The sequence below is a fragment of the Camelina sativa genome, chromosome 1, assembly GCF_030686135.1.
Source record: "Camelina sativa cultivar CO46 ecotype springtype chromosome 1, ASM3068613v1".
Taxonomy (NCBI): Eukaryota; Viridiplantae; Streptophyta; class Magnoliopsida; order Brassicales; family Brassicaceae; genus Camelina; species Camelina sativa.
Window position 1 is genome coordinate 12,093,071 of NC_141880.1, and position 26,563 is coordinate 12,119,633.

General features: G+C 36.5%; 1 protein-coding gene and 3 pseudogenes across 2 annotated transcripts; 3 read left to right on the plus strand and 1 right to left on the minus strand.

Annotated features, from left to right (window-relative positions):
* Positions 1–4,605: 4,605 nt before the first annotated feature.
* Positions 4,606–5,724, plus strand: LOC104707495 (putative F-box protein At5g47300 pseudogene; annotated as a pseudogene).
* Positions 5,725–6,624: 900 nt separating this feature from the next.
* LOC104707501 (DNA mismatch repair protein MSH1, mitochondrial-like) lies at positions 6,625–14,483 on the minus strand (annotated as a pseudogene). The gene is made up of 23 exons (XR_015597102.1): positions 14,179–14,483; positions 13,932–14,094; positions 12,610–13,830; positions 12,355–12,452; positions 11,980–12,055; positions 11,718–11,837; positions 11,313–11,360; positions 11,143–11,206; positions 10,947–11,033; positions 10,659–10,823; positions 10,294–10,403; positions 10,091–10,196; positions 9,919–9,994; positions 9,725–9,783; positions 9,554–9,621; positions 9,144–9,317; positions 8,757–8,967; positions 8,375–8,631; positions 8,141–8,284; positions 8,004–8,061; positions 7,753–7,890; positions 7,047–7,660; positions 6,625–6,942 (listed from the first exon to the last, which is right to left on the minus strand). The product of XR_015597102.1 is annotated as a DNA mismatch repair protein MSH1, mitochondrial-like (transcript).
* Positions 14,484–16,318: 1,835 nt separating this feature from the next.
* LOC104707511 (putative pectate lyase 8) lies at positions 16,319–21,389 on the plus strand. The gene is made up of 9 exons (XM_087457459.1): positions 16,319–16,936; positions 17,026–17,130; positions 17,207–17,345; positions 18,497–18,762; positions 18,853–19,142; positions 19,340–19,543; positions 19,733–19,964; positions 20,127–20,950; positions 21,079–21,389. Exons 1-3 carry the CDS (start codon positions 16,622–16,624, stop codon positions 17,210–17,212), a joined length of 426 nt encoding a protein of 141 aa, XP_087313585.1. The 5' UTR covers positions 16,319–16,621; the 3' UTR covers positions 17,213–17,345; positions 18,497–18,762; positions 18,853–19,142; positions 19,340–19,543; positions 19,733–19,964; positions 20,127–20,950; positions 21,079–21,389.
* Positions 20,115–20,878, plus strand: LOC104707519 (putative pectate lyase 9 pseudogene; annotated as a pseudogene).
* Positions 21,390–26,563: the final 5,174 nt, after the last annotated feature.

Here is a 26,563-nt window from a genome sequence, read left to right on the forward strand (position 1 = left end):
GCTGCAAGTAATAGAATCAAGAGCCTTGATAACATAAAGCCTTTCAAAACGAACCGAAAGATCTAAGTGTGGATTGTTCATTCGTGGAGACAATATACGATTTACACTGGAAAAACTTTAGAAATGATTTTAGCAGATGTCGAGGTGAGATTCTATTCATAAAAATAAATATTCTAACTATTTACTTATATTTGTTAAACCCATATACGTTTAGGTGACTCATAATAAATTGTTTTGTGACTATAGGGAACTCTAATCCATGCCACTGTTAAAAACAATCAAGTTAACAAGTTCCACAAAATGATAGTTGCTGTGGAGAGTGGAGGTTTCTGTATCATGTCAAAATCTATTTAGACTTTTAGTTAGTGTCTATTATTTCCTAAGTTTTATATACAGATTTATTAAGGAAAATGTCTAGAATAAGAAATTTAAACCTAAAAATGTTGGTGAGGCTTCAAGATTATTAATTTTAATATGCGATTCTGTGGATTCAAAAATAGTATAAAAGTAGAGCTGATTGTGAAATTTTGTAATCATTTTTTTGGTTAATGATAATGAAAACATGACAAAGCAATATAATCATTGATGAACTTGGTTGTCCATTGATGTTTCTATTGAAAGGGAAGCATGTGGAAGAAGAAGGTTAAGGTTTTTGCCTCTTCAAGTCGTACTGTCACTCACCAAGAAGATTTTTTTTCTTTGCGCGAGTTTTGTAGGAATAAAGTTAAAATGCAGTCTCGGTTTGGACCTTTTATTTATTGGGCATTACTAACAGATATTGTACTGGGCTAAATCGAACCCAACATAATTGTTAGGCGGTAACTTTTATGTTATAGTTAATATCAAATATATTTCATTAGGAATTTTAGTGTAATTAATCGATTATATGTATATTAATCATATGTTCTATAAAGTTCTACACTAAGTTGGAGCATAATGGAGAGTACAATATGCAAGTAGATTTCGAGTTCCACTCACTAACATATTTAAATTGATAAAAGTCGACTATTTGAATATTATAGAAGATGGAGAAAGTTATGATTTTTCTCAAACGTACAAACTACACTAAATTCACAACAAATTTTCTATACTACATTCACAACACATTTTCTACTCTCCCTTATTCTCTTTAGACAAATTATAAGCTCTAAAATAACTATAAAGAATAACAGTTTTTTCCAAGATAAAAAACTTTGGTCTAAAGTACTAATAACTATATTTGAAACACTTATATAAAAAAAGACATTAAAAGAAAACTTAGTTATTGCAAACAACTCGCACGTACGTGCGGGTCCGGATCTAGTGAACTTTAAATAACTAAAATCCATGAACCAATGATAACATAAATAATATATAAAATAGAAATTATTTTAAAAGTTAATAATAACCTAAATAATATTTTGAGTTTCTTCTTCCATGTTTTTGTTCTTGCACTATTAAAAAATATTATGTTAAAAAAAATCTTTAGTAAGAAAATTATTGAAATATTAAATTTTAAAATTAGCCCTAGCTAGCCCTCTGAAATTATCATCTGAATTGAGATTTTGGGTGCTCGGTTCCGGTTCTTAATGTTAACAGTCGTAATGTAGTGATTAACTGATCGCCAATAATTAAACTTACAATCGGTTATTTTCAGTTCGGTTTTGTCGAACCGACTGAACCAATCGGTCAACCGAAACAAAACCAAAAGCCTGATTATCTTTAGAATTTGGGTTATGCTAAGAATGTTTTGCTGTAAAAATGGGGAAATGGCAAGAACTAGTCTTATGGTTATGAATGAAGAAGATGACTTTGGCTTGTAGTAGCCATTTATGGTCTGATGAATGTCTAATAATACAGATATATAGTGTGATTAGGATTCTAACTCAAGTGTCTTGGTTATATTGGGTCTAAAACATAAACGAAATATCTTGATTATCCGCAAACTTTTGTTTTTCTTTAAAGTTTCACACAGAGAGATGAGTACTCACAACAAGCGGTTCAATGGTGGAGACGATTTCCCGCAGGAGGAAAAGGAGAAATGTTGGGAGAACGCAAAGGTTATCCCTAGGACGAACAAAGATAGATGGCGCCTAGATGTTCAAGGAAACCCGATTTGTAAGGCCTTAAACCAAGGTTTTCTTGGATCATATTGCTACGTGTTTCATGTCATTGATAAAGACAAGGAACTGACTGCCGGAAATTGTCAGATTATGTCTGCCCCTGCAGCCCGAGGGTTGAAGCCAGATACTTTTACCCAACAAGATATGAAGCTTGTTGAGATAGCTCTCTACAATGACAGGTAATATGACTAGGCTTTCTGTAAGTTAGACTTAGATTCGATGAGGTTTAGTCTTAGATGTATCTAGGCTTTTTCTGTGGTTAGGCTTTGATTCAATACTAGATTGATCATGTTGTCGGCTTAAATATGTCACAGTTTTTTTTTTTACATATGAGTTATTTCTAGATTTTTTATGTCCACACGGTTCTTGGCAGGATTTGTAGTTTTGTTCATCTTTTATGAAGAAGTTAGCTAATGTCTAGCATTTGATGTTTTGCCGTGGAAGCAGTGAAGAGAAGTGATTACGATCCAGAAGCTATAACATGTTGTGCCACTAGAGTTTATCTAATCTGTGTGTTTTATGACTTTTTTAGCCTTATCTAATTTATGTTGTATGACTTTAGTAGCATTATCTAGTCTATGTTGTACTATGCGTAGCCTGAACAAAATGATAAAATGAAGATTGTCTAATTCATTTCGAGAATGTGACTATCAATAGTTTCTTAAGTCTATACTAACTTAAATACTTGAATGAGTATTAGTATAATAAGAAAACAAAACCACTAAATATCTAGAGTGCAGAGCCAACTAATGAAGTTTCTATTATGTGAATAAAATAAGAAATTTGTGGAGAGTCAATGCCATGTGAGGTTAACAGATAGCATGTACAAAGTGTTTCCACAACAAGGCCAATGACTATTTTTGCATGTTGTGTGTGCTTCTTTAACTAAACCAAGTACAAATCACAAATATCCCAATCACATTTTCATCTTCTTCTTTTTAGAAAGACTCCATAAAGAGAAGAAAAAAGTGACTTATCAAGAAAGAAAAATGGCACAAGAGAGATCAAAGTTAACAATGTTCTTCTTTTCTCATCAGATTATTATTCTCTGTTTCTTTCTTTTCTCACAAACTTCCATTGGCTCTAGCAACACTAGTAGTGTAGGAGTGAACTGGGGAACTATGGCTACAGATTCCGCTTCTCCGGTCTCGAAGTGGGGCTGTGCAACAGCGGCCACGGCTAAGTTTTTGGCTGAGGTTAAAAATCATCTTGAAGAGAATCAGTGCAACGTTCGTATCTACGGTACTTCTTCGTTTATTTCATCAAGCTCACAGTCTATTCCATGGGTTTTTCTACTAATCTCTTACTAAGACTCCAGAAGATACTCATCTTGTTGGACGACGGGGAAGAGCTCTACACCTTGTTGATATGTCTCTCTAAGTTTCGGTTTATTAAGGTTTCAATCTTTTTCTACAACATGGAGGAAGATGATCAGACTGTAGCATTCATTGTTTATGGGAACTGAAAAGTTGCTGCTATATTATCTCAAGTTACTTGGACCGCAAGTACAAGCTTTAGAAAAAACTTGAGACCCAAGCTTGACTCAACCAAACCAACCAATCACTCATTATCCTCTCTCCCTCCTTCGTTTCCGTTATTACACCCATATATTCATCCCTTACGAAACCCTAACAGATCCATCACCAAGTTGTGAGGATACATTGTTTTTTTTTTTTTTTGAATTTAATGTTAAATTATATTCAAAAGAAAAAATTACAGTGTTACAACTAGTGCATCGTTTATTTTAACTTGTACAACTAGGATACATTGTTTTAACTTGCCTCAAGTCGTCAAGTTTGGCGAGCCCTTGTTTATCCAACACTTTGAGGAGATCCGCTTCATCCATATTAGATTGTTAAAGAGGTAAGTTAATTAGGCTCTGCTGACAGATAAAGGCAGGTAAAAAAAATGTTAGAAAGAAAAACAAATTGATTTGCAGTTTCTTACTTGTTACATGCTTCGTAATAGAGGTGATGTTTTTTTTATTTTTGTCAACAAGATGATGATGTTGTTCTTCGTCTTTGTGGTGTTAAACTATAGCTGCTCCAGTTGCTTTGAGTGTGAGTTTGCAGAAGCAATAATAAAGGGGTGAATTAGATAACTACCCACCCAATACGCCAAAACCTCTTCGTATATTGGATGTACATATGTATATAAGATGGTATTTGAACAAATATTATTAGTTGCTTATGATTTTCAACAAAACATGTATTTATATATATGTTATACATGTCCAAAACCTACTTACTATATACATCATATGGAAATATTCAGTTATTACCATTTTTCCGACTTCTCAAATAATAGGTAAGGGATAAAATTTATTCCTATGAGGAAAAATTCAAGAAAAGGAAAATGTTCTCCATTGTTATTAATATGTCAATATCCCATTATTATATTTGTCGTTTTTTTTTCTTGATGATAAGAAAGTGGAATGCGTTTCCCAATATATAAATAAAGAACCACAAATTGATCGTTCTTCATGGGAGAACAAAAAAAAAAGATGTGGCAACTTCCAGTGAATTTGGTAGAGGAGGAGATACTCTGTCGGGTTCCGGCGACATCTTTGAAACGGTTACGGTCTACTTGCAAACTATGGAACGGTTTATTCAACGATAGGAGATTTATAAATAATCACTTTGATAAAGCCGCAAAGGAGTTTCTAGTTCTCATGTTAACAAAGGAATACAGGATTTGCTCAATGAGTGTCGATCTCAATGGAATTCCATCTGCAGAGTTTAAAGGTGAGCTTAGCTTACTCGATCATCTTTCTTCTCATCTAGCTCAGTTCTATATATCTCAAGTCGTTCACTACGATGGCAAGCTGCTATGCACCAACAAACGGTACACCAGACTCGTTGTTTGGAACCCGTGTACCGGTCAAACCAAGTGGATCGCCCAACCCATAGATCGTTTGTGGGCAGTTGAATTCTACACTCTTGGATCTTACCAAGACAATAACTCTAGCAATAAAAGCTACAAGATACTGAGACACAGGGGTCATGACGAGAACCAAATATTAGAAATATATGAGATTAAATCTAGTTTATGGAGAATTCTTGATGTCACTCTAGACTTTCATTTATATAATGGTTCCAGCGTGTGTTTGAAAGGAAAGACTTACTGGTTTGCTTCCGATAAAAAGTGGGAGATAAAACCCATCAAATTCTTAGTCAGTTTTGATTATACAACAGAGAAATTTGCACGTCTATGTCTTCCCTATCCGTATTTTAATTATGAAAATGTGGCTCTATCTGTTATTAGAGACGAGAAGCTTTCGGTGTTATTACGAATACGACGCATAAATACAACAAATATGGAGATATGGATAAGAGATGAGATTGATGAGACCAAAGTGGTGTCGTGGAGCAAGATATTAGTAGTGGCCGAAATTCAACCTGGCATTTGCCTTTCCTCAAGTTTCTTGGTCGACGAGGAGAAGAAAGTCGTCCTATGTTCTGATAGATGGATGGAGGAAGAAGACGTGAGAAAGTCCTACGACTTGGTATCAATTGTTGAGGAGGATAAGGAAGTCAAACAAGTATATTGTGGAGCATCTACAATGCGTTCATGTTGGCCACTTTTGTTTAATTATGCTCCAAGTTTGGTTCAAATCCAGTGACCTCGAAAGCAAAAGAAATACCGTTTGTTCCTAGCGTTACCGAACATTTTAAGTGGTATGATTAAAATCATGTTTTCTTATATATATATTAGTTTATTTGTTAAAATACAAAAAGTTGTGCTTTTCATACTCTCTACTCATACTTAAAAGGGGATGTGAGTTATAATCCAAAACGAAAAAGTACCACTATACAAAAGGAATGTTCCATGTTTTTGAGGACGATTTTACTAAAAAAAAAAAAAAACAAGAGGCATAGAGGAGAGCAAAAGCGGTTGACTGCATAGTAGATAAAAATGGGTGGGACGCTCATGCTCAAACATCTAATAGGGTTACAAGTAGGCATACTGATCATAGCAGCAACCACCCAACAATGAAATGATGCATGCGTTTGGAATGGGATTGACCACTAAACCTCCACGTTAATGAGATAGAGAAGATTGTTGAATTACCACTTACCAGCAGTTGGTGAATATATTCAAATCTGTGTGGGGAAGAGAAGTAGGTAGAGGCTGGTGAAAGTGACCTCGAAAGCAAAAGAAATACTGTTTGTTCCTAGCGTTAGAGCAAGTCCATTGGGAGGATTTAGCAAAGACTCGTATTTTTTTTGGGACATAAAAGAGTTGCCACTTAATTAGTAAGTTTTGAGATCAACTCTTATTGTTACGTGTAAACATAAGAGTTGCCTCCCCAATTTTTGTTTTTAATTTGGGGAGGATGAGAACTAACTAAAATGTCGTCGTTTTACATAAATTATCGGTTTTAATAGTAGAGATAACCACGATTATTCTGAACCCGGTTCTCTTGCAATTGAGGTTAAGCCGTCATAAAGACTGGTCCAATGTCCGGTTTACATTCTTTTGGTTACTAATTTCTAGCTTTTTTAAGTTTACTAGAGAGATATAAAGAGAACACAAAAAATGATACCACTAGAAAGGTTTTTGTTCAAAATTATTACACGAACCGACAATTACACAGACGACCCAAAATTGGTAATTTGACTACGTCTGGTGTACTCAAGCTTGAGGACGTTCAGAAATTCCGGTGTTTACCATCGGCTAGGTTAGCCAGCGGGTAGCCCTGTTCATGTAGTTGGTTAATCAGAAGGGTCTCTAGCTGACAAGCCATACTCTTACCTTTAACCATAAGGTATAAAAAACTTGACCCTTGCAGTCCTTCTTTTGCTCGATGCGCACGTATTCTTCCTTCCAGATCATCCGTCTACAGTTTCATAACAGAAGAATCCTCAGAATCAATCAATAGCTTTCGTTTTTGGTCTATTCTAAGGGAAGTTTACTAATATTGATGATATGGTAAGTACGTACCTGTCCAATGTACAATCTCTTATCGGGTCTACGCATCACATATACACATGAAGAACCAACTGTAGATGGAGGGGGAAGCTCACGAGAACCAATTGAAAAACATTCTAATGCTTCTGGCTCAATCATCTTTTTCCACAGATTTTAACAATAGCTTTTGCTAAGTCCTTCTCCAAACTTCTCTCAGAGCTCACTGGTTTGCAGATCTGCTGGTCATTGTTGGATGGAGTTACGATTTTGTTGGGTTTGACAACTTCAGATGATGCATCTTTTGCATAAACCGAGAGGTAAAGAGCTTCGGCTCTCTGGATCAATGACTCGGGAACGCCTTCCCTCTTAGCTGTTTCAAACGCAAGACTCTCTCGGCAGACTCCATCTGTCAATTTCCAAGTTGGCTTTGTTTTTGGCTATAAGAGGTAAACTCAAAGTTCCATGGAGATGAGTAGATACAATACCCAAAAAACCACTTTTGTCAAGACACTCTACCACACTACCAAAAAACTCAAAGTTCTATGACAGCCTTTTGCTGTCTCTGTCCCTCGGCATATCTCATCTATAAGCACTAGGATTCTCGAAGTAGCCTGGCTCACAATAGATCGTATTTCCGACATTTCTACCTGATGGCACAGCACCAGTTCAGAGAATATAAAACTTTCCAATTGAAGAGACGAATTCAGTTTGGTGTATTCAAGATTTGTATGCTTATTACCTGGAAAGAACTTTTTCCGTCTACAGGGCTGTCATAGGATTTCATGATGGAATCAAAGTGAGGAATAAAAGCTGATTCAGCTGGAACCATTAAACCGGAAATTCCAAGTAGAGCAGCTGCACAAATCGATCTGAGCAACTAATGGTTTCGCGCCCTATATTAAAAATATATCAATATAGGTTAGAAAAACATGAGACATACGAATAAGACAGTTGTTTGTCTACAAACTTCAACGACCAGCAAACATATACCTCATCTGTACTGAATCCGACAAGCGTTGGAAAAACCCACTTTCGCCTTCTCCCTTCACTGCAGTTGTGCACAGTACTTACATTAAAACTACAGAAATGTATTTTTCTTAATAAGATTTGACTAAGCATAAACTAACCAAGCATGGCCAAATAATGCTTTTGCAATGACGAGAAGCGTAGATGCAAAGACGAGAATATATATTTTTGTTTGCAATTTTATAGATAACTCCCTCAACAGCTCCAACACCCGGGCTTTTGCGTTCTCACTAGCTTCATGGTATCTGCAACAAAAGTATAATATGGCATCAATATCTACCCCAGTAACATTGAACAAAAAATTCTATGGAACGTTCATCATATAGGAAAACAACCTGACTAAAGCAACTTCCACCTTTGGGGTTGTAAACCATTCTTCTCCAACCCTTTTCCCTTTCGAGTCTAAAGCAGGTTTCAGTTGTTTAATTTGCTCTTCCCCTGCAGTACCAGCCCAGATAGATGGCGTAAAACGTTTCCCCTTGAACCAAACAGACTCATGCTCTCTTGCATATGCAATTTCGCCCTTTGGGCCACCAAGTGAAGCAGTGGTGGCCTTAATTCTTGATATAATAGGGTGAAAATCCTCAGCTACCTACACATGGATGTTTCGTTACTTTAAAATAAGACAAGACCACCAGCACCACTATATTTAAGCAAAAACATTACCATATGTAAGAGCATATTTTATTACTAAAAGAAATAAGCTTCAATACTAACCGGTAAAGATAAAGCCTCAGCTGATTTTTCCACTTAAGTGATTTCTTCTTCTATATGAATTCCCTTAACGCGACCTCGCCATGAAGACTCCATATCATAAAAGAACTCATTCGGAACATTAGCGCATTTACTAACATTTTGATGATTTTCATTGTCCATCTATAGATATCATTTCACCAATTGTATCGGAAGCCCAGTGACATTCATTGACCTGGCATGGAAACGAAAAGTTGAACTTATACACGTACTCATCAGCTGAAGAGATCAGAATTGTATATAACTAGATAGATTAGAAAATTCTCTGAGCTCGTGTCAAGGAATAGGTACCCATTTTCAAAGAAATCTTACAAACACAAACACAGAGTCATCTTAGATGATTAAACTTACAAAAGTTTCAAAGTCAATCTTCAAACCAGTAGCCACCCAGGTAGGCTCCATCAACAATTTCAGGATTTCCACACGCTCAACATGTCTATGCATATGTAATACTTCATCAAGAACATTCTTTATTCGGCAGAACTCAATGTAGTTGGCTTCCCGTTGCTCAAGTAGCTTCACAAGCTGCCAAAAATATGTTTCTAGAAGTTAGAAGCTGACCATGGACTAATTACAAAACCTGCATTCATTAGTGTCAGTAACCGATAGCTTGTAACCAGCAGTTTTCTGTTATGCTACTATAGTGACAAAGGAAAAGGTTTTTCTTAAGCTCATTGTTAGAGATGAAAGTTCCATCGGCGAAAACGGGAAGTTATCAGCTTTCAGAAGAGTTCTCTGTAGCAAATGACTTTTAGTTTTACCTTAGCAGAAGAGACGCAGGTAAAATCTGGAATTGAGCACGTTACTGTGCTCATGAGCTTGCACGTTTCTGCAAAAGGCAATAGTTTCACAGGCAGAATGAGAAAAGTTAAGTCATAAAAAATCTAAGAAACGGAATAAACTAAGAAAATTCTCCACATTGGTCAAATTACCTTGGATTTTCAGAGCAATATCATAAGCTGGAGGGTTTAGTAGAAGATCCCGCACATACCTGAAAGGAAAGAGACACCAAATGAAAAAGGCAGAGATTGTCCCCCAAAAAAATATAATAAAGCAAAACTGAATTCAAACGGGAGCTTTGGATAATATAATTAGTTTTCCTTCTGTTTCAATATATTTTTCTTACAAAGAAGGCAAGCCACTGCATGTAGATGGGAGTAACACCTTCAACAAACAAGGTATTCCTTCAGTAGGTAAGGCACCTGCAGTACCACAAACTATATATTAGCATGCTTTATCATTCCAAAACTCCTAAACTTCCTAGTGAAACACAATTTATCAAGAAGAACTATGCCAACCAATTTGTGTAGCTGTTCCAAGATGCAACGGACGTGGCCGGTTTTTCGAAGGTACATTGACATTTCTAAAGGAAACTTCATCATCAAGACCATAAACGTCTTTGACCTTTGAAAAAAAAAAGTCAATATTTGATTATTCACCAAACTGAAATGTCACAAGCAAATTGCAAATTTAATCAGCAGCCAAAGTTTGTAGTTATGACCCTTGATAAGAGCTCGGAAAGGGTATCTCCTTCAAACCATTCAAAATTCCTGCCACTGCATTCTCCCCAGAGTAGACCCCCTTCCCCAAACTCTCCCCAGCGGCACGTCCCTGGATGGCATAATATTCAAGAATTGTTATCACAAAAGACCATAGAGCTCTAAAGCTAAGCTGACATGAATCATGAATAGGATTTTTCTTCTAACAGTCTCCTGACACTCTAAACTGATTGCTAGATCATATGCGACCACCTGGGCGTACTTTTGTTCATGTGAGGATAAGGTGGCTCAATGTCTACATTTGGCATTATCTTCAACAGTTCAGAGATGCTAATACAATTTAGAATTCTACATAGTATAAAAAAACCTGATGCATTGTGCCTCAACGATGCATGTAAGAATAAATGATGACAGCGACGGGTGCGGAGCTTAGTAACCAAAGCTTCTTCTGTTAGACCATCATCTAGCGAATATGCTTTCATAGTCTCGAAAATAGATAACATGCAATACCCCCTTGCTGAACGAGATATCCCTGTACTTACAGACAAAAATCAAGTCATGTAATACTCATATACAAAAATATGAAGACTTGAAATCTTGAATAGGCGCAAAATAATATTTCACTGACTAAAAACATGCCATAATAAACACTTACCAACAACAGGCATTGGTTCAGGAAAGTCAAGATCGTGGTCAACACCAACAAGCCCATATACATAAGGACTTCCTGGATGTGCATGCCAGAAAGATGAATGTCAAGAAGAAAAAAGGTTTCAAGCTTTCCTGGAAATAGGGCAATGAATACTCCTGCTTGTGAAATCAGAAAGTTTTGGATTGTAAATTATTATACCCTGAAATAAATCGACCTTTACGAGAACGTGCTGGTGTTGGCCCCTGAACTTCCTCCACAATGCACTACAGTCCCGAACAAAAACATGCAGAAACAGTCATATAGAATAGTTGTTATTCAACATGCTTGAGAGACATATAGATATCGTAAGAATTTTCTTTCTCAACTCACCACTGAATAACCGTTGCGTGTCAAGTCATCCAAAGTCTGTCGAAGATTCTGCAGAAAGAAAGAAAATTTTATATGACGTGTAAGGAGAAACTAAAGCAGCTATTTATGTAACTTGATAAGTTTTGCTATCAAACAAAAAGCATCAAATCTTGATTTCGTGTAAGGAGAAACTAAAGTAGCTATTTATGTAACTTGCCGACTACAACTATCAAAGACTAAATAGAATGAAAACAGATTGTACTTTACTAAAAGCAAATATTCAGAAACTGTGATGTTCTATCTTTATTGTCCTTAAGAATATTTGGCAGTGCTCTTGATCACCAGTGTTTTTTGCATGACAGTAACAGAGACTACACATCAATGCCCTTAATGGGAGTATGCTATAAATCAGAAAGGATTGTGTACCACAACTGGGCAGCCAGCCTTTGGAACACTGTCTGATCGAAGACCACCAAAAGGATTTAGACCAGCATATTCAACGAGTATACAAGCATCTATTCCAATAGCCTCATAAAAGTCTCCTACCTGAAGAAAACAAAGAATTGCAGCAAATTTCTTCATAATATTCGATGAAGTAACAGAGATCACAAAACGCATGATGTAGAACAGCAGCAAAAACCACTTAGAAAAAAATTCAGAGAGATCAAAAAGAGAAAACACAACATACTCTGCAGAGCAAAACTTCGCGTGGAAACCTTGACTTAAACTGCAACATCTCCCAGTTGAGGTTTCCATCTTTCAGACTGAGATGAAAAATATTGCATAAATGAAAGCCACAAAGTAATAATCATAACCAATAGAACAACTGGAATGAGAGTTAATCAATACTCCAGCTATATCCAACTCGATAGCTTACAGCCTAACAACTTAGAAAGTAAGGCTCCAAACATCTTTCTGATTCTCAATAAATCTCCGTCAAGGAAGAATGTTAGTCTTCTAAGTCATACTAACATATACCAGCTACTTTGTCATTTAATAACCAAGCTCAAAAAGGATTAAAGTAAGATGAAATCTTCCAATAGTCTTAGAAGATAACACTGACCTTCCGTTCCTCAGGCTGGGGTCCAAACCCAGTAAATTGGAGTACATAAGCCTTTCAATAAGCTGAAGTGTAGATGGTTTCTTACATGTCTGCAACCTCTGAAAAGGAAAAGAAATAAAAATCAGTATATCTATATTGTCAACTGTGTGCATCAGTCAAGTTCTATCATCACTAGTTATATAATGAAACCATAACAAGACTTTGGAAATTGTCAACCAAAAAGACAAAAAAAAAAAAAAAAAAAACAAGGCTTACCTCCTTCAACCAAACCAAATGAGAGAGATCTTTGTCAGTGAGAACATCACTTGACGTCTTAACTTTCTTAGAAGCCGTTGTGATTCCTTTAGCTCAAATGTACAGAAAAATCTAAACTTTTTCCTCCATGATTTGAAAAACGTAAGCTTTTGAGAGGTAGAGACGCAGGCACACAAGATACAAAAAGGAGCGAGAAAAGGAGGAGGGAGGGGATTACAGTAGAACTGGGGAGGAGGGTTTGAGGGAATAGTAAGTGCGATATGAGGAGCGGAGGAGGAAACGCCATTTGGGCAATGAAACGACGGCGTTTCTAGTGGCAACCCAATGCATCTCTCTCTCACACACTCCCAAGTCCCCAAGTCTCAAAGAAGTAGAAGGAAGAAGAAAAGCTTTCACCTTTCGCCTTTTTAATGGAAATTTGTGATGAGTCAATGCCATGCATGTACAAAGCAGTATCACAAATATCCCAATCACATTTCATCTTCACAAGAACCTTTCAAAAAATCGTGCTTGGGTTTCTCGAACACTGCCCAAATCTTTTATACCGTAGAAACGCATCTTTCTTTTTCTGCTTATTACAATAAATCTTTTTCACACTTCTTCTTTCTTCATATATCACAATCAATGTCCTACTATACTATATACATCACACAATCAATGTCCTACTATACTATATATATCACACTTCTTCTTTCTTCATATATCACACAATCAATGAATCTTTTATCTTCTTTGTTCTTCTTATCCTCCTTTTCTCTCCTAGACAATGAACTCAACTCTTCTACATCTTCTTATACTCCTTTTCTCTCCTAGACAATGAACTCAATGCTGCTTCTACATTCTTCCACGGGTGAAACAGAGAGTCTTACACACTTCTCTTCCCCACACATTAGACATAAGATAAAACTCTTGGTCATCAATTGTAGAGACTAAGGACCAGAACAAACCAGGGATCAATCTAGATGACCTCTTGATCACAGCTTGGACAACATAGTTGCCATAGCAGTGTGTCAAGAGATCAAGCCCACCAAGCACAGGAGTAAGCTCACAGATGATAGATGACGCAGTAGAGTCAGAACCAAACAAAATCCCATCCTGAACAAGCTTGTGTTGCCATATTTGTGGCATGATAGAGCAAGGCAGTGGCTAGACATCTTGTTGACAAGACATGAGGACACTTGTGGGTGAGGTGACACCACTACATGCTGTAGGAAATAGCAGCTGCAAAAAAGAAGGAGAAATGATTGCATGAGTGAGAGTCAGCAATATATTGTCCAAAAACATGCAAAAGAGGGGAGAGATCCAAAAACATAAACACTGACCCGTTCTTGTCAAAGGCAACCTCACAAATGGGAGGCAAATTGAAGAGAATGGAGATCGAAATAGCTGGAGTTGCTAAATCTACCATTCTCTTCAAGTTACCAAGACCACAAGGGCTTCTAGCGAAAGAGAGAGGACATTTCTTGAAGTGAGCAGGATTAATGGCTGAAAATAGCAAGTGTTCAATTGTTAAATGGTAAGAAAGAAAGTACCAACTAAGCGATGAATGAGAGAACCTTTTCTCTTTACCTGAAGCTGTTCAAGAGAGAGCACTTGGAAGAGCTTTTCAAGGAAATTATCAATTTTGGGACAATGAACCAAAATATCCTGAAAACCACCCTTGTTCTTCAAACATGAAACCAAGTCTGGTTTCATGAAGCTCGTGAATTCAAGGAAAGCAAAGAGTGAATCGACCCTAAGAATCATAACACACAGAACATAATACGCGGTAAGCATCATGTGCCACACATACAATAAAACGACGACACTTTATTATCTTAAAGCGCTCTCTCGTCTTCGCTTCACCTCCATTCATTTATTAGTAGTAAACGGGCACTCCAATTTATTGTGATTTTTATTATTTATTTACCCAGTCATTTAAATTTTTTTTTTTTTTAATTTGCTTCATTCTTTTCCCAAAAATTATTTTCTTGGAACTCTGCGAATCAGTTTCCCAAACGGCCTGTTTTGTGTTTTTTTATAGTTATTTGCCATCTCCGACTTTTAAGATAATTTTCTTTATATACCTCTACTAATCAACTAAAAAAATGATCGTTATTAGTGACATGCACGTATTATAATTGGCTGTCACGGCGGTGCAAAGGTTAAGTGATTGTTTTTTTTTCTTTCTTTTTTTGGTTTTTAGTTTTACTTATTTCTCCACTTTTAAACCAAACGTTAGCATTCAAAAAAATCTGTCCAAGTTGTCGACATGAAATAAAATGATTTATTTATTCTCTTTGTTTTATTTATCCTACTAATCTATACTACTAATTAACCAGTAACGTAAAACAGTAATTAAAATCAATAACTTTTAAAAAATTCTTAGTCCAGCCACACTGTATAACCAAGTATTTAACATATACACTAGTAAGATTTGCTAGTAATCTATATACAGTATTATTCTGAGTCAATTTCTTTACTCGACAACCCTTCGACAAAAAAAAAAAAACATTAATTCCAAGTGATGAATCTTATTCTATGACATCTTTTTCTCTTCCATCCTATTATATACTAGCATTCGTTCTTATGCTTCATAATGAATCCAATATATTTTGTATCATGCGCTGCATATATATAAAATATATACATTAATGCATGAAGAAATAGGAAATATGATCAGTAGCATAGATCTAGACACGCGTGTGAGCGGGATTAGAGAACTTATGATTCTCTCTGTATGCTCATATTCTATCTGATATCATCAATCCCGTATTGTTCTTTTTATCCACTTATGTTTAAAAATTGTCTTTCTTTTATTTCATATCGGTAAATATACTTATTTTGTCTTCTTAGTGGAAACCGTATGGAGGTAGTAAATCTCTTTGTCATTCATTATCCAATAACAGTGCCCAGTGCCCAAATCCGGCCCAAAATATGTTCTGATTCTGAGTGAAGCTTCAAGTATTTTATACAGAAAGAACTTTGGGCATATCGTTTTTGCCCAGTGCCCAGTTACCAAGGATATCGTTTTTGTTCCTTCTCTAATTAATCGCTTTCGGTAGAGGGGGAAAAACAGAAAGAAAAAACTTTCGAGACCTATCATATTTGCTTGGTCGAACCATAAACTCGTTTGTTTGACATCAATGACTCAATGTATTATTTTTATCAGTAGATGATGATGTGTCCACCATGGAGATCACATGCATGTCCATTTTATATATATATTATTATGATGTTTATTATAATTGAAAGTATTACGAAGACAAAAAAAAAAAAGAAAAAAAGTCTACAATTTATATCAAAATTTAGAGAATTAGCAATCAAATATTTTTTTGGACCAGACAGGATTAGGGCCACAAATACTGTTTGGAGTCTTTTAGATAATAGACCGAACGTGAACCATTTGGCAACCCTAAACACCAACACAGATATCAACAAAATGCAAGCAACTACTTTGTTTTTTTTTACGTTTTCAACGGAAGCTTGTGCTTCACGAAATATATGCATGTATCGTCCATTTCGGATTCAAATCTGTTAAGTACATTTGTTAAGTAATATATGCACGAACGTGCGGATCCGCATCTAGTACTTACATTAAAGAAAAAACAATTGGTTACCAAAAATAAATTAAATCAGATTTACTAATTTTTTTGTTACTGAATAAGTAAAATTTTACTATAATTGGGTAAAACTGTTTTTAACCGATGAAACATGAGCATACGAAACAGTACAGAGCGGAGACGATTAGGTTACTTCTCCTGCTCCACCGGAAACCCAATCGACGATTGCTGGCGTTGCGACCGTAACTGGCAGCTCCCTCGCAACGTTTAGCCGATTGCTCAAATCGGATTCGGCCGCAACGGTCGTTACTATGTCGTAACCAACCCTAACGACGACAACCCGATTAATCCCATATCGGGAACACTCCGTCATGCCGTGATCCAAGAAGAACCCCTTTGGATCATCTTCAAACGCGACATGGTCATAACCTTGAAACAAGAGCTGATCATGAACAGCTTCAAAACCATCGATGGCCGTGGCATCAATGTTCACATCGCTAATGGCGCTTGCCTCACGAGTCACGATTCAGTACGTTACGAACACTATCGTACACGGGATTCATATACATGACTGTAAGCCTACTGGTAACGCTATGGTTAGAAGCTATCCGTCGCATTACGGGTGGAGATCGATGGCTGATGGTGACGCTATCTCGTTTTTTGGGTCGAGTCATATTTGGATTGATCACAATTCGCTTTCTAATTGTGCCGATGGGCTTATTGACGCTGTTATGAGCTCCACCGCCATTACTGTCTCCAACAATTTCTTCACCCATCATAATGAGGTATTACACTTAGGGATGATTGGTTTTTATCTGTTCATGGATTGGAATTGTGGTTTTAGCAGAAATTGATTAGAGAATATGTTTACTAGGTTATGCTGTTGGGGCAGAGTTATTCATACACAAGAGACAAGGTGATGCAAGTCACAATTGCTTACAACCATTTTGGTGAGGGTTTAATCCAGAGGATGCCAAAGGTAACTAACTTACTTAACATTTTTATCAAAGTACCTGCCAGTTGTGTTGATTGTAAGAAACATTTGGTCTTTGTAGGTGTAGGCATGGATATTTCCATGTAGTAAACAATGACTACACGCATTGGGAAATGTATCCAATTGGTGGTAGTGCTAGTCCCACCATCAACAGTCAGGGCAATCGATTTCTTGCTCCAACTAACCCATTTGCCAAGGAGGTGTGTTTCTTTTTGACTATCACCTTGATTCAAAAGGATGGATCTTTATCGTGGTTAGGTGGGATTAGAAAGAATTTTACAGAAAATCATATCAACTTCCCTAAAATCTATCAAAATTCTAAATTTTCTAAATCCTATCAAATTCTCCAAAATCATGGGTTGAATACACCTCTCTAAATTAATCAATCAAAATACAACAATATGTCATGTCATATCATATTAAAAAAAAACAATACAAATTAAAAAAATAAATTAGGTAGATCTTTTATTAAGAAAATTATGTTGGTTTAGGTTATAAAAGAGGATTATAGTTTAAATTTGTAATTTTAAAATTTTTAATCGGTCATTCATTATCGCAGTTTTGATTTGCTTAACACTCACACATGTAATACATGATGAATGAGTTGGAGCTCGGTATTCACATTTCTGCTTTCGGTTTTCTTACATTATTGTTCCTTTTCTATGTTTTCCTCCTTGATTAATTTCTCTGAGATTTGGTTTAACAAAACTGAAAAATTAATCCCATAATTTTCTATATATATATATATATAGATATATAGTATTCAAATTGGAAATTAATATAATAAAAAAATTTACATAATATGTTACTTTATTTAGACCAAAAAATAAAATTTGGGGCATGAATTTTACGGGATGAAAACTCTCCGGCGCCCACAAACGATCCAAAATTCATTTTAGCAATTGTTATCTGATTAAAATGTTATTTTTCTTCTTTTTGTATCTACTGCCATTACTGCCATTATGAGAGTCGTTCCTTTAATATCTATCTATTTTATAGTATAATGATTTTTTTTTCTTTCTTTTGTATCTATTGCATAGTCTAATAATTTTTTTTCCTTTCTTTTGTATCTATTGTATACTCTAATTGGTTTACACCTATGTCTTACCTTACCTTGGAAAACCTATGGCAGCCGCAGATCGCACATGCTTTATACCTTCATATATACGTACACCTGATCATAGAGAGATGAATCAACAAGATTGTTAAATTTAAAACCATGTAATTAATTTAAGATGGTACTAGGGTCATCGTGGAGGTTTTGCAAGCATTTAAAGAAGATACGTGTTTATCAAGTAACTTGTGTTGACAACTTTCAAGCCGTGTAATTTTATAAACACCTCTATTTCAGAGAATTTAGTGACACAATGCAACAAAGAAATTACCAAAGAGAGGAGCTAGAGAGATCTTTTTCTTTAGGTTATCTCCGAGGAATGCAGCAAGTTAGTGCGGGGTACTGTGCTTCAACTTGCCTCAACCTCGTCAAGCTTGGCAAACCTGAAACGATATCAAACTTTGTAAGGGGTCGAAGATGAAAAAGACTCTGCAAGCATGCTAAAGATAATAATTAGATCAAGCACCAAGCCAAGAATTTTGTCTCACCACCAACAACAAGAGGTAATAAACACTCATTCACATATATAGAACCAACATTTTATTACATAGATAAGAAGAAGGAGATGAATATATTAATTACATGGTTCACAGTTGTCAAGTTCGGTCAGCACGCTATGGACCCAAAAATAAAGGTGCCACTCTCTCTCATGATGGCGAGGAAGGGATCGGGTGAAGCCAACGCGGGAGAACAAACCTCGGAATGAATGGGTTACAGAGTATGAACTCATCTGGATCCCATTCTCTAGCAAAGCAAAGAGTGCGACCGTCGCTGCTACATTCCAACTAGTTGTGAAAGGATAACTGTTTTTGGTACAGGTTAGTAGATGCATAAAGTGTATGCGTCTGGCTCCACATGTACAATATTGTATCACCATGGAAAGGTATGTCCAAAGGAAAATAATCCAAATTGGTCACTGGTAGATATCATAAACTAATTGTCATTCCGTGCTCTTAAGTAGCTTCCACACACGTAACATGTACAATTGGTTTTCACAGACAATATTCATATACATGAACAAATCTTGAGATGTTGTGCAACGTCTTGGGAATATCATCCTACTTCTATTTCTGTAATCAGGGAAAAGAATAACTCGGCAATGATCGGATTCTTCCACGTATAAATCATGGGATACAAGAAGCTCACCAAAATATTGAGAGTTGTGATATATATGAGTTGAGGCGTATCCAGTAAATGTCTCCGTTCAAAGTAATGGGATCGGTATAAGTGATAGAGTTCAAATGGGGAAGAGATTGGAGAGTGTTGAAACTCAACAAGTCTCAGGTGAATATACGAGTATACTTAAGACACCTGTTCTGATGTTAGTTCTATCCATGAACACAACTTTGCAACCTAAAAGGACGTCCTTTTCCATTCGTGTAACCTAAAACAACTTTGTAACAAAATCAATCCAACCTCAGTAAAAGCCAGGACTCTGACCATTTCCTTTTGCATCTGGATGTTGCTGGTTAGGAAAGACGACATGTAAAAACCTAGATATCGTGGAAGCCCACAAGTCTCGTATCTGTAATGATCCACGACTTCTTGCGGCCAAACCAATTCCTCTCCTTGTCCTTGTGGAAGAGCGACCACGACGAATGCGAGGTTTGATGATGAGACATGAAAAGCTGGGGGAAAAACGGTGACTCAACTATCGATTTCCACAGCTTGCAAACCAATTCGGATGTGGGGATGCTCGTAATCGGTAATCTCGCTAGAATAATAACCCATATATCCTCTGTCAAGGGATCCATCTTTCTCTCTTTTGATTTCTATCATCTAGCTTTTAAGACTCACGTTATCGTAGTTATGGATCTAAACACACTAACATCTTTATTTATTTTTATTGAATCGCATGAGTGAACAGAACATCACTGGGAGGAAGCTTGGTTCTTTTCTTGTGGAAATGGCAATCTGACAGATGATGACTATTGGCGTTGTGACCCTAACTCTTACAAGAACCGTAAACACGTAGCTGAATGTGGGGATAGGTTTTGGAAGTAAAGCTATTGGTGGTCGTGATGGGCGTTACTAATTAATGTGGTCACTGACCCGACTGATGAGAACGTTGTGAATCCAAAGCCAGGAACTTTACGCCACGCCGTGATCCAGGTTGAGCCATTGTGGATCATCTTTAAAAGAGACATGGTGATAAGGTTGAACGAGGAGCTGATCATGAACAGTTTCAAAACCATTGATACTCGTGATGCCAGTGTCCACATTGCTGATGGTGCTTGCATAAAAATCCAGAATATAACCAACGTTATCATTCATGGCTTGCACATTCACAATTGCAAGATAACTGGTAACACAAGTGTCAGAAGCTCGCCAAGTCAGGCCGAGTTTAGGGAAATGGCTGATGGTGACGATATTAATATATTTGGGTCAAATCACATCTGGATCGACCACAGTTCTCTCTCTAAATGTGCTGATGGTCTTATTGATGTTTTCTTGGGGCTCCACTGCCATTACCATTTCCAATAACCATTTTCACTCACTACAATGAGGTCAATCAAAAAGCTAAAAACCCTTCCTTTTAATTCTTATAAAAAGTCTATTTTTGTCGATCATGACATTGTTGGGAGAAGGTGATGTTGCTAGGACACGCTGATTGGTACACAAAAGATATGCTGATGCAAGTGACCATTGCGTACAACCATTTTGGATAGGGCTCAAACAAATATTCTCAAGGTAAATCTACAATGTCACGTTGTGTTTAATTAGGCTTCTTATTACTTGCAGTACAAGTTAAGAAACTTAAATGATTTATTGATTTTATTTCATGTTTTTCTAAAATTTTTTTTCCAAACTGGTTACAGAGTCTGGGAAAAGTGCTGACACAAGCACCACCACAAACCTTGTTGCAATTAGTCCACAAGGTTGTTCTTTTTTTTGTCTCACGATTAATCGCTACAAGTGATCGGTACGTTGTTCGTATTATTATTGCTATGACATAGATTTTGGAGATCATAAAGCTACATAAAAAAAACCAAATATTTGTGCAATGATCTTTTCAATGCTTTATTTAATTAAAATTTTACATTAGTTAAATCTTAGCTCAATTTCTATGCACATTTGTCATTTGTCCACAGCTTAATTATTTTTACTAAATTAATGGAAAAGAAGAAAATTCCGAAAATCAGTAGAATACTAAAACCTCTTCTTTATATTTGGTTTAAAATATATTTTAATTTATCAAAAATTAAAATTAAATAGAAGGCAAAAAAATTTGAAGTTAGATCAGATTTTAAACTTTTAAATTTTGGCTAGTAATCATAATTCTTGTTTTACAAATCTGCCTTCTCCAGTTTGAGTTTTCAGAAAATAGCATCACTGATTTAAATGGCGATTGTTGGAAGTGAAATTCAAAAGTGCTAATAAAATGCTGGAAAGCTAATATGTGTTGGAAACAGAGCAAACAAAAATTATGGTCTGAGACTGATGAAACAATACATACACTAACACAATCTTCCCGATTTGATCAACCCATTTAACAAAAATGCTGTAGCCGTACAATGTACCTATAACAAGATTCTAACACCTATATAATTAGAACTTAGCTTAACATATATATATGCAGTTTCTATATATATATATGTAAGAACATCGGTCAAAACTCTTCCAGAGACGATTTTCGCGGAGCCCCCTCTATAACCAAGTTTTTCGACATCATCGGGGCTGCTGCTCACCGGCGTCAGAATTTCACCGATTCATCTTCTTCTCGTCTCTGATCTACTTCTCTTAGTGTTTTCTTTTGCAAAAATTTTCACCAATTTTTTTCTTTGGTTAACCTTTTTCAAACTCTTTTGCCCTCTGCCTTCGAACCAAAACCCAACCGTTGTCTGCTCCTGCTGGTCTCTCTTTCACTAGAGTTGCTCTTTATTAGTATAGATATGATATGCTTCAATCTGTGAAGTCTTTGTCTTATAAAGATCTAACCTTATCGTAATAGTATGTTTGTGATAACAACAAACTTTAGTATAAATATGTTGGTCATGTGAATAATACAAATCATCTTCTCCCATTTGTCTACATGGTATCAGAGCACTGATCCAAAGAAAAAAAATAAAGATCTCATCAATCTCCTCTTTCTTTTTCTTTTTCTCTTGTTTTCTCTTCAATCTCTCTTCTTGCCATCATGACATCCGAAGTTTCTTCTACTTCTGCTGAATCCTCCCTTGTTTTTAATATCTCCAAACCTCACAAAACCTTAATCTCTCTCAACATGGCCAATATCACTAAACTCATGCCTAACAACTTCATCACTTGGCATTTTCAGAGCCGATCTCTCCTTGAGGCTCACGATCTTCATGTCTTCATCGCTGATAATGACAACAGGCCTGCTGAAACAGTCACCACTGCTACCGCTGCAAATCAACTAAATCCAAACTTCGCAGCCTGGAAACGTCAAGACAAGCTTCTCTTTAGTGCTGTCCTTGGCTCTCTCTCCCTCTCTGTTCAACCAATTGTTGATCTTACTGCAACAACACAAAATCTTTGGCAGACTCTCTCTCGTACCTATGGGAACACATCTCGTGGTCACATCCGTCAGATTCGGAACCAGCTCAAAGATATCTGCAAAGGGAACAAGTCTATCCATGACTATACGCATGACTTCATTGACAAGTCCGACAAACTTGCCTTACTTGATGCTCCTCTTCCTCATGAAGATCTTCTGGACTACATCACTTTTGGTCTTGGAGAAGACTACAAAGCTGTTATCGAGATGGTTCAAGGTCGTGACACGCCAATCTTGATCCCAGAAATCCATGAAAAACTCATCAACTGTGAGAAGGCACTCAAGGCTTCTGGCAAATCTGATCATTTTGTTCCGGTCAATGCAAATGCTACTCAATTCTCCTCTCGACCGCCTCATCCATCTTCTCGTGGTGGCTACAACTATTTGCGTGGAGGGTTTCGTCCATCCAGATCGTATCTCGGAAAGTTTCAAATATGTGGTGTTCAAGGACATGGTGCTCGCTGGTGTCCCGAATACAGCGCACCTTCTCCATATCCTTCTTACTCACCACACTACTCTGCTCCCTATCGTGGTCCTGCTCCCTGGTCCGCACCTCACTTGCCGCTTCCAACGCCTCAATGGCAACAATAACCGTAGGCTCATCACACAACAAGCTCCCCACATCCTGACCTCTCTCCCTGGCTTCTTGACAGCGTTGCTTCCCACCATATTGTAAGTGATCTCTCCAATCTCTCCCTCCATGCTCCATACACCGGTGGAGAGAATGTTATGGTTGGAAATGGATCCACTCTTCCCATAACTCATTCTGGTTTCATATCTCTTCCCTCTCAAAATTGGAATCTTAAACTTACTAATGTTCTATGTGTTCCTGCGATGAAGAAAAACTTGATCTCTGCCAACAAACTTTGTCAAACTAATAATGTGATGATTCAATTGTGTTCCTTTACTTTTCAGGTGAAGGATCTACACACAGGGACAACACTTCTCAGCGGCAAGGCCAAAGAGGGCGTGCATGAGTGGTCGATCACCGTTCCAAACACTGTTCCATCCTCTGTTTCGGCCATTAGTTGTTCCAAGGTGTCTCCCTCTTCATGGCACTCTAGATTAGGACAACCAATTCTCCAGACTTTACATCATATGGTTTCTAAGTTTTCTTTACCTAATTCCGCATCTTTGTCATTTCATTTATTATGTATTTTGATATATCATAGTTTTAGATATTTTTAGTCATGATATAAATCTTATTTATAGAATCTTTTTGGTGTTTTTAGAGTCTTTGAGAGTCTTTACAGGTTTTTTAGGATTTAGCATCGATATGAGCATAATGAAGCTAAATAAGAGGATCTGGAGCACATTCAAGCATTGAGGCTAAGCTGTGAAGTTGGGAGACAAATTTAGAAAGATGCATCGACCGATGCAACTTATGGAATCGATCGACCGCTCCCCAAAGTTTTCCATATTTGCATCATTAGTCCCTAAACATGTTTTAGGAATATAAATAGGTTTTCTAGGTCATTGTTTAGACTTAAGCTTTATTTTTTCACTGCAACTTTTGAGAGAGAACCCTGAGAGATTTTTAGAGAGCTTTTGGAGAGAAAAATCAAGACTCCTTCAGAGAAGATTCAAAACTCCTTTTCTTCTTCTTTAATCTCTTAATGCTATCTATTTTATTCATGATTTGTGTTCTTACAATTATGTCTGAGTAGATCTGTTTGTTAGATTTAGAGTTTCTCATTAGAGATTTCATGGATTGTTAGATTGATTAATTGTTTGGATTCATTATCTTTCTTGTTCTTCACCATAGGTTGTTCTTAAAACTAGATCTTTGATTAGTCATCTGGATTTAGATCTTAGGATTATTGATTGATATGAGAATATAATTGATTTTCCTGACAAAAACCTTTGATGAACAAAATTACTTTTTGCAAAGAGATTTGAATTAGTGATTTTGTGAACTTATCTAAACTTGATTTTATTGCTGGTTTTTAACTTGAATTTTGCAAAGAGATTTGGATTTTCGGGTTTTAAAACATATATAATATTTGCAGTGAAAACTGATTTATTTTACAATTGTGTTTAGAGTTCAAGAACGGTGCTTAATTGTTGAATCCTGCTTGATTAATTGATTGATCTGATTTTCCATGATTTCCTAGAGAATTTTCCTAGACCTAGCGTTTCATCCATCTGAATTTACATCTCTTTTATTTTCTGTTTAATCTTGCAATTTAATTACAATATTTTGGTTTAGCATAATTAAAATATTATTAAATATATTGTGTGAATCTAGAGTCTTCGTGGATTCAATCCCTAAGTACGACAATTGATCTCTTAATTTGAGAGAGTAGCTATAGCGTAAATTTGAGCATATCATAACTCTTGTTCTAGCAATAAAAGCCATAAACTACATTTATCTATTTCCTCTTTACAATCAAAAGCTCCCCTTGACATACTTTTTTCTGATGTTTGGACATCTCCTGTTTTCTTTGTTGATGGGTACAAGTACTATGTTATCATTGTGGATCATTACACAAGATATACTTGGTTGTACCCTCTCAAACAAAAATCAGAAGTTGCTATAAAATTTTCCAATCTTCAAAGCTCTTGTTGAGAATTGTTTCAACGAAAAAATCACAATGTTGTTTTCGGATAATGGGGGGGGGGGGGGAGTTCATTCCTATTAAGCAATCTCCCATTTCACTTCTCCTCCCCACACTCCTGAGCATAATGGTAGAGCTGAAAGAAAACATCGGCATATTGTTGAAACAGGTCTCTCTCTTCTCACTCGTGAATCCATACCAAACACTTACTAGACCTACTTTTTTGCCACTACTGTTTATCTTATCAACCGCCAAACAACTCCAAACCTATCTCAGTATTCTCCTTATCACTTACTATTTAGGACTAAACCCAATTACACCAAGCTTAGAACCTTTCGCTGTTTGTGTAACCCATGGATCCGACCTTATGGTCAAAACAAGTTTAGCTCGAAATAAACACCCTGTGTTTTTCTAGGATACTCTCTCACTCAAAGTGCCTATCTTTGTCTAGATGTCTCTACCTCTCACATTTATGTCTCTCACCATGTTCAGTTTGTCGAATCAGTCTTTCCCTACCCTCTGCAAACAATATCTCCTCCATGTTCCTCTCATGAAACACCTACCTCCGATTACTTCTAAGCCTCTTAAGTCCCTACATTCGATCAGTCACTCACTCTTCCTGCAGCCCCGTCATCAGATTCTTCACCTGTTGGTACTGTCACGCCGACACTTGAGTCGTCCCCTGCTACCTCCTCTGCCGCTTCCTCCTCTGCATCTTCACAGGCTGATCAATCGGTTTCGGCTTCTACGAGCTCTTCACTGGCACCTTTGCCTCCTCAAAACACACATCAAATGCAGACTAGAGCCAAGGACAACATTCGGAAGCCAAATCCTCGATATGGTCTCAATACTGTTCTCAAAGAGGTCGAACCGGTAAGTAATGTTCAAGCTCTTAAGGATGAGCCTTACCTTAGAAAATAATTTGATTGTGACTGTCTAAGAATGCATAATTTTATGGTTTATGCCAAACATCTGGAAAAAAGAAAAGTGAATAACAGAGACTTTGAACTAATTAACCGAGAATTTGAACTAATTAACCGAGAACATTGAAATAAGTAATAACTTATATATACATGCATGTAGCCAAAATACCTCTGTTATTTTTGTTATAGAATTTGGATTCTATCATCACAAGATATTCCTTTCGCCCCTACAAAGATACACACATTAGTTTTTAAAACCGAAACTCAGATACAACTGAAACTATAGAGAAAAAATGTTGAAGTA

Excerpts from the sequence above, each read along its gene's own strand:
- LOC104707511 (XM_087457459.1), top strand. The coding sequence starts at position 16,622 with ATGGCCGTGGCATCAATGTTCACATCGCTAATGGCGCTTGCCTCACGA. Across the intron at positions 16,937-17,025 it reads TCTTCACCCATCATAATGAG|GTTATGCTGTTGGGGCAGAG; the intron begins GTATTACACTTA and ends TATGTTTACTAG.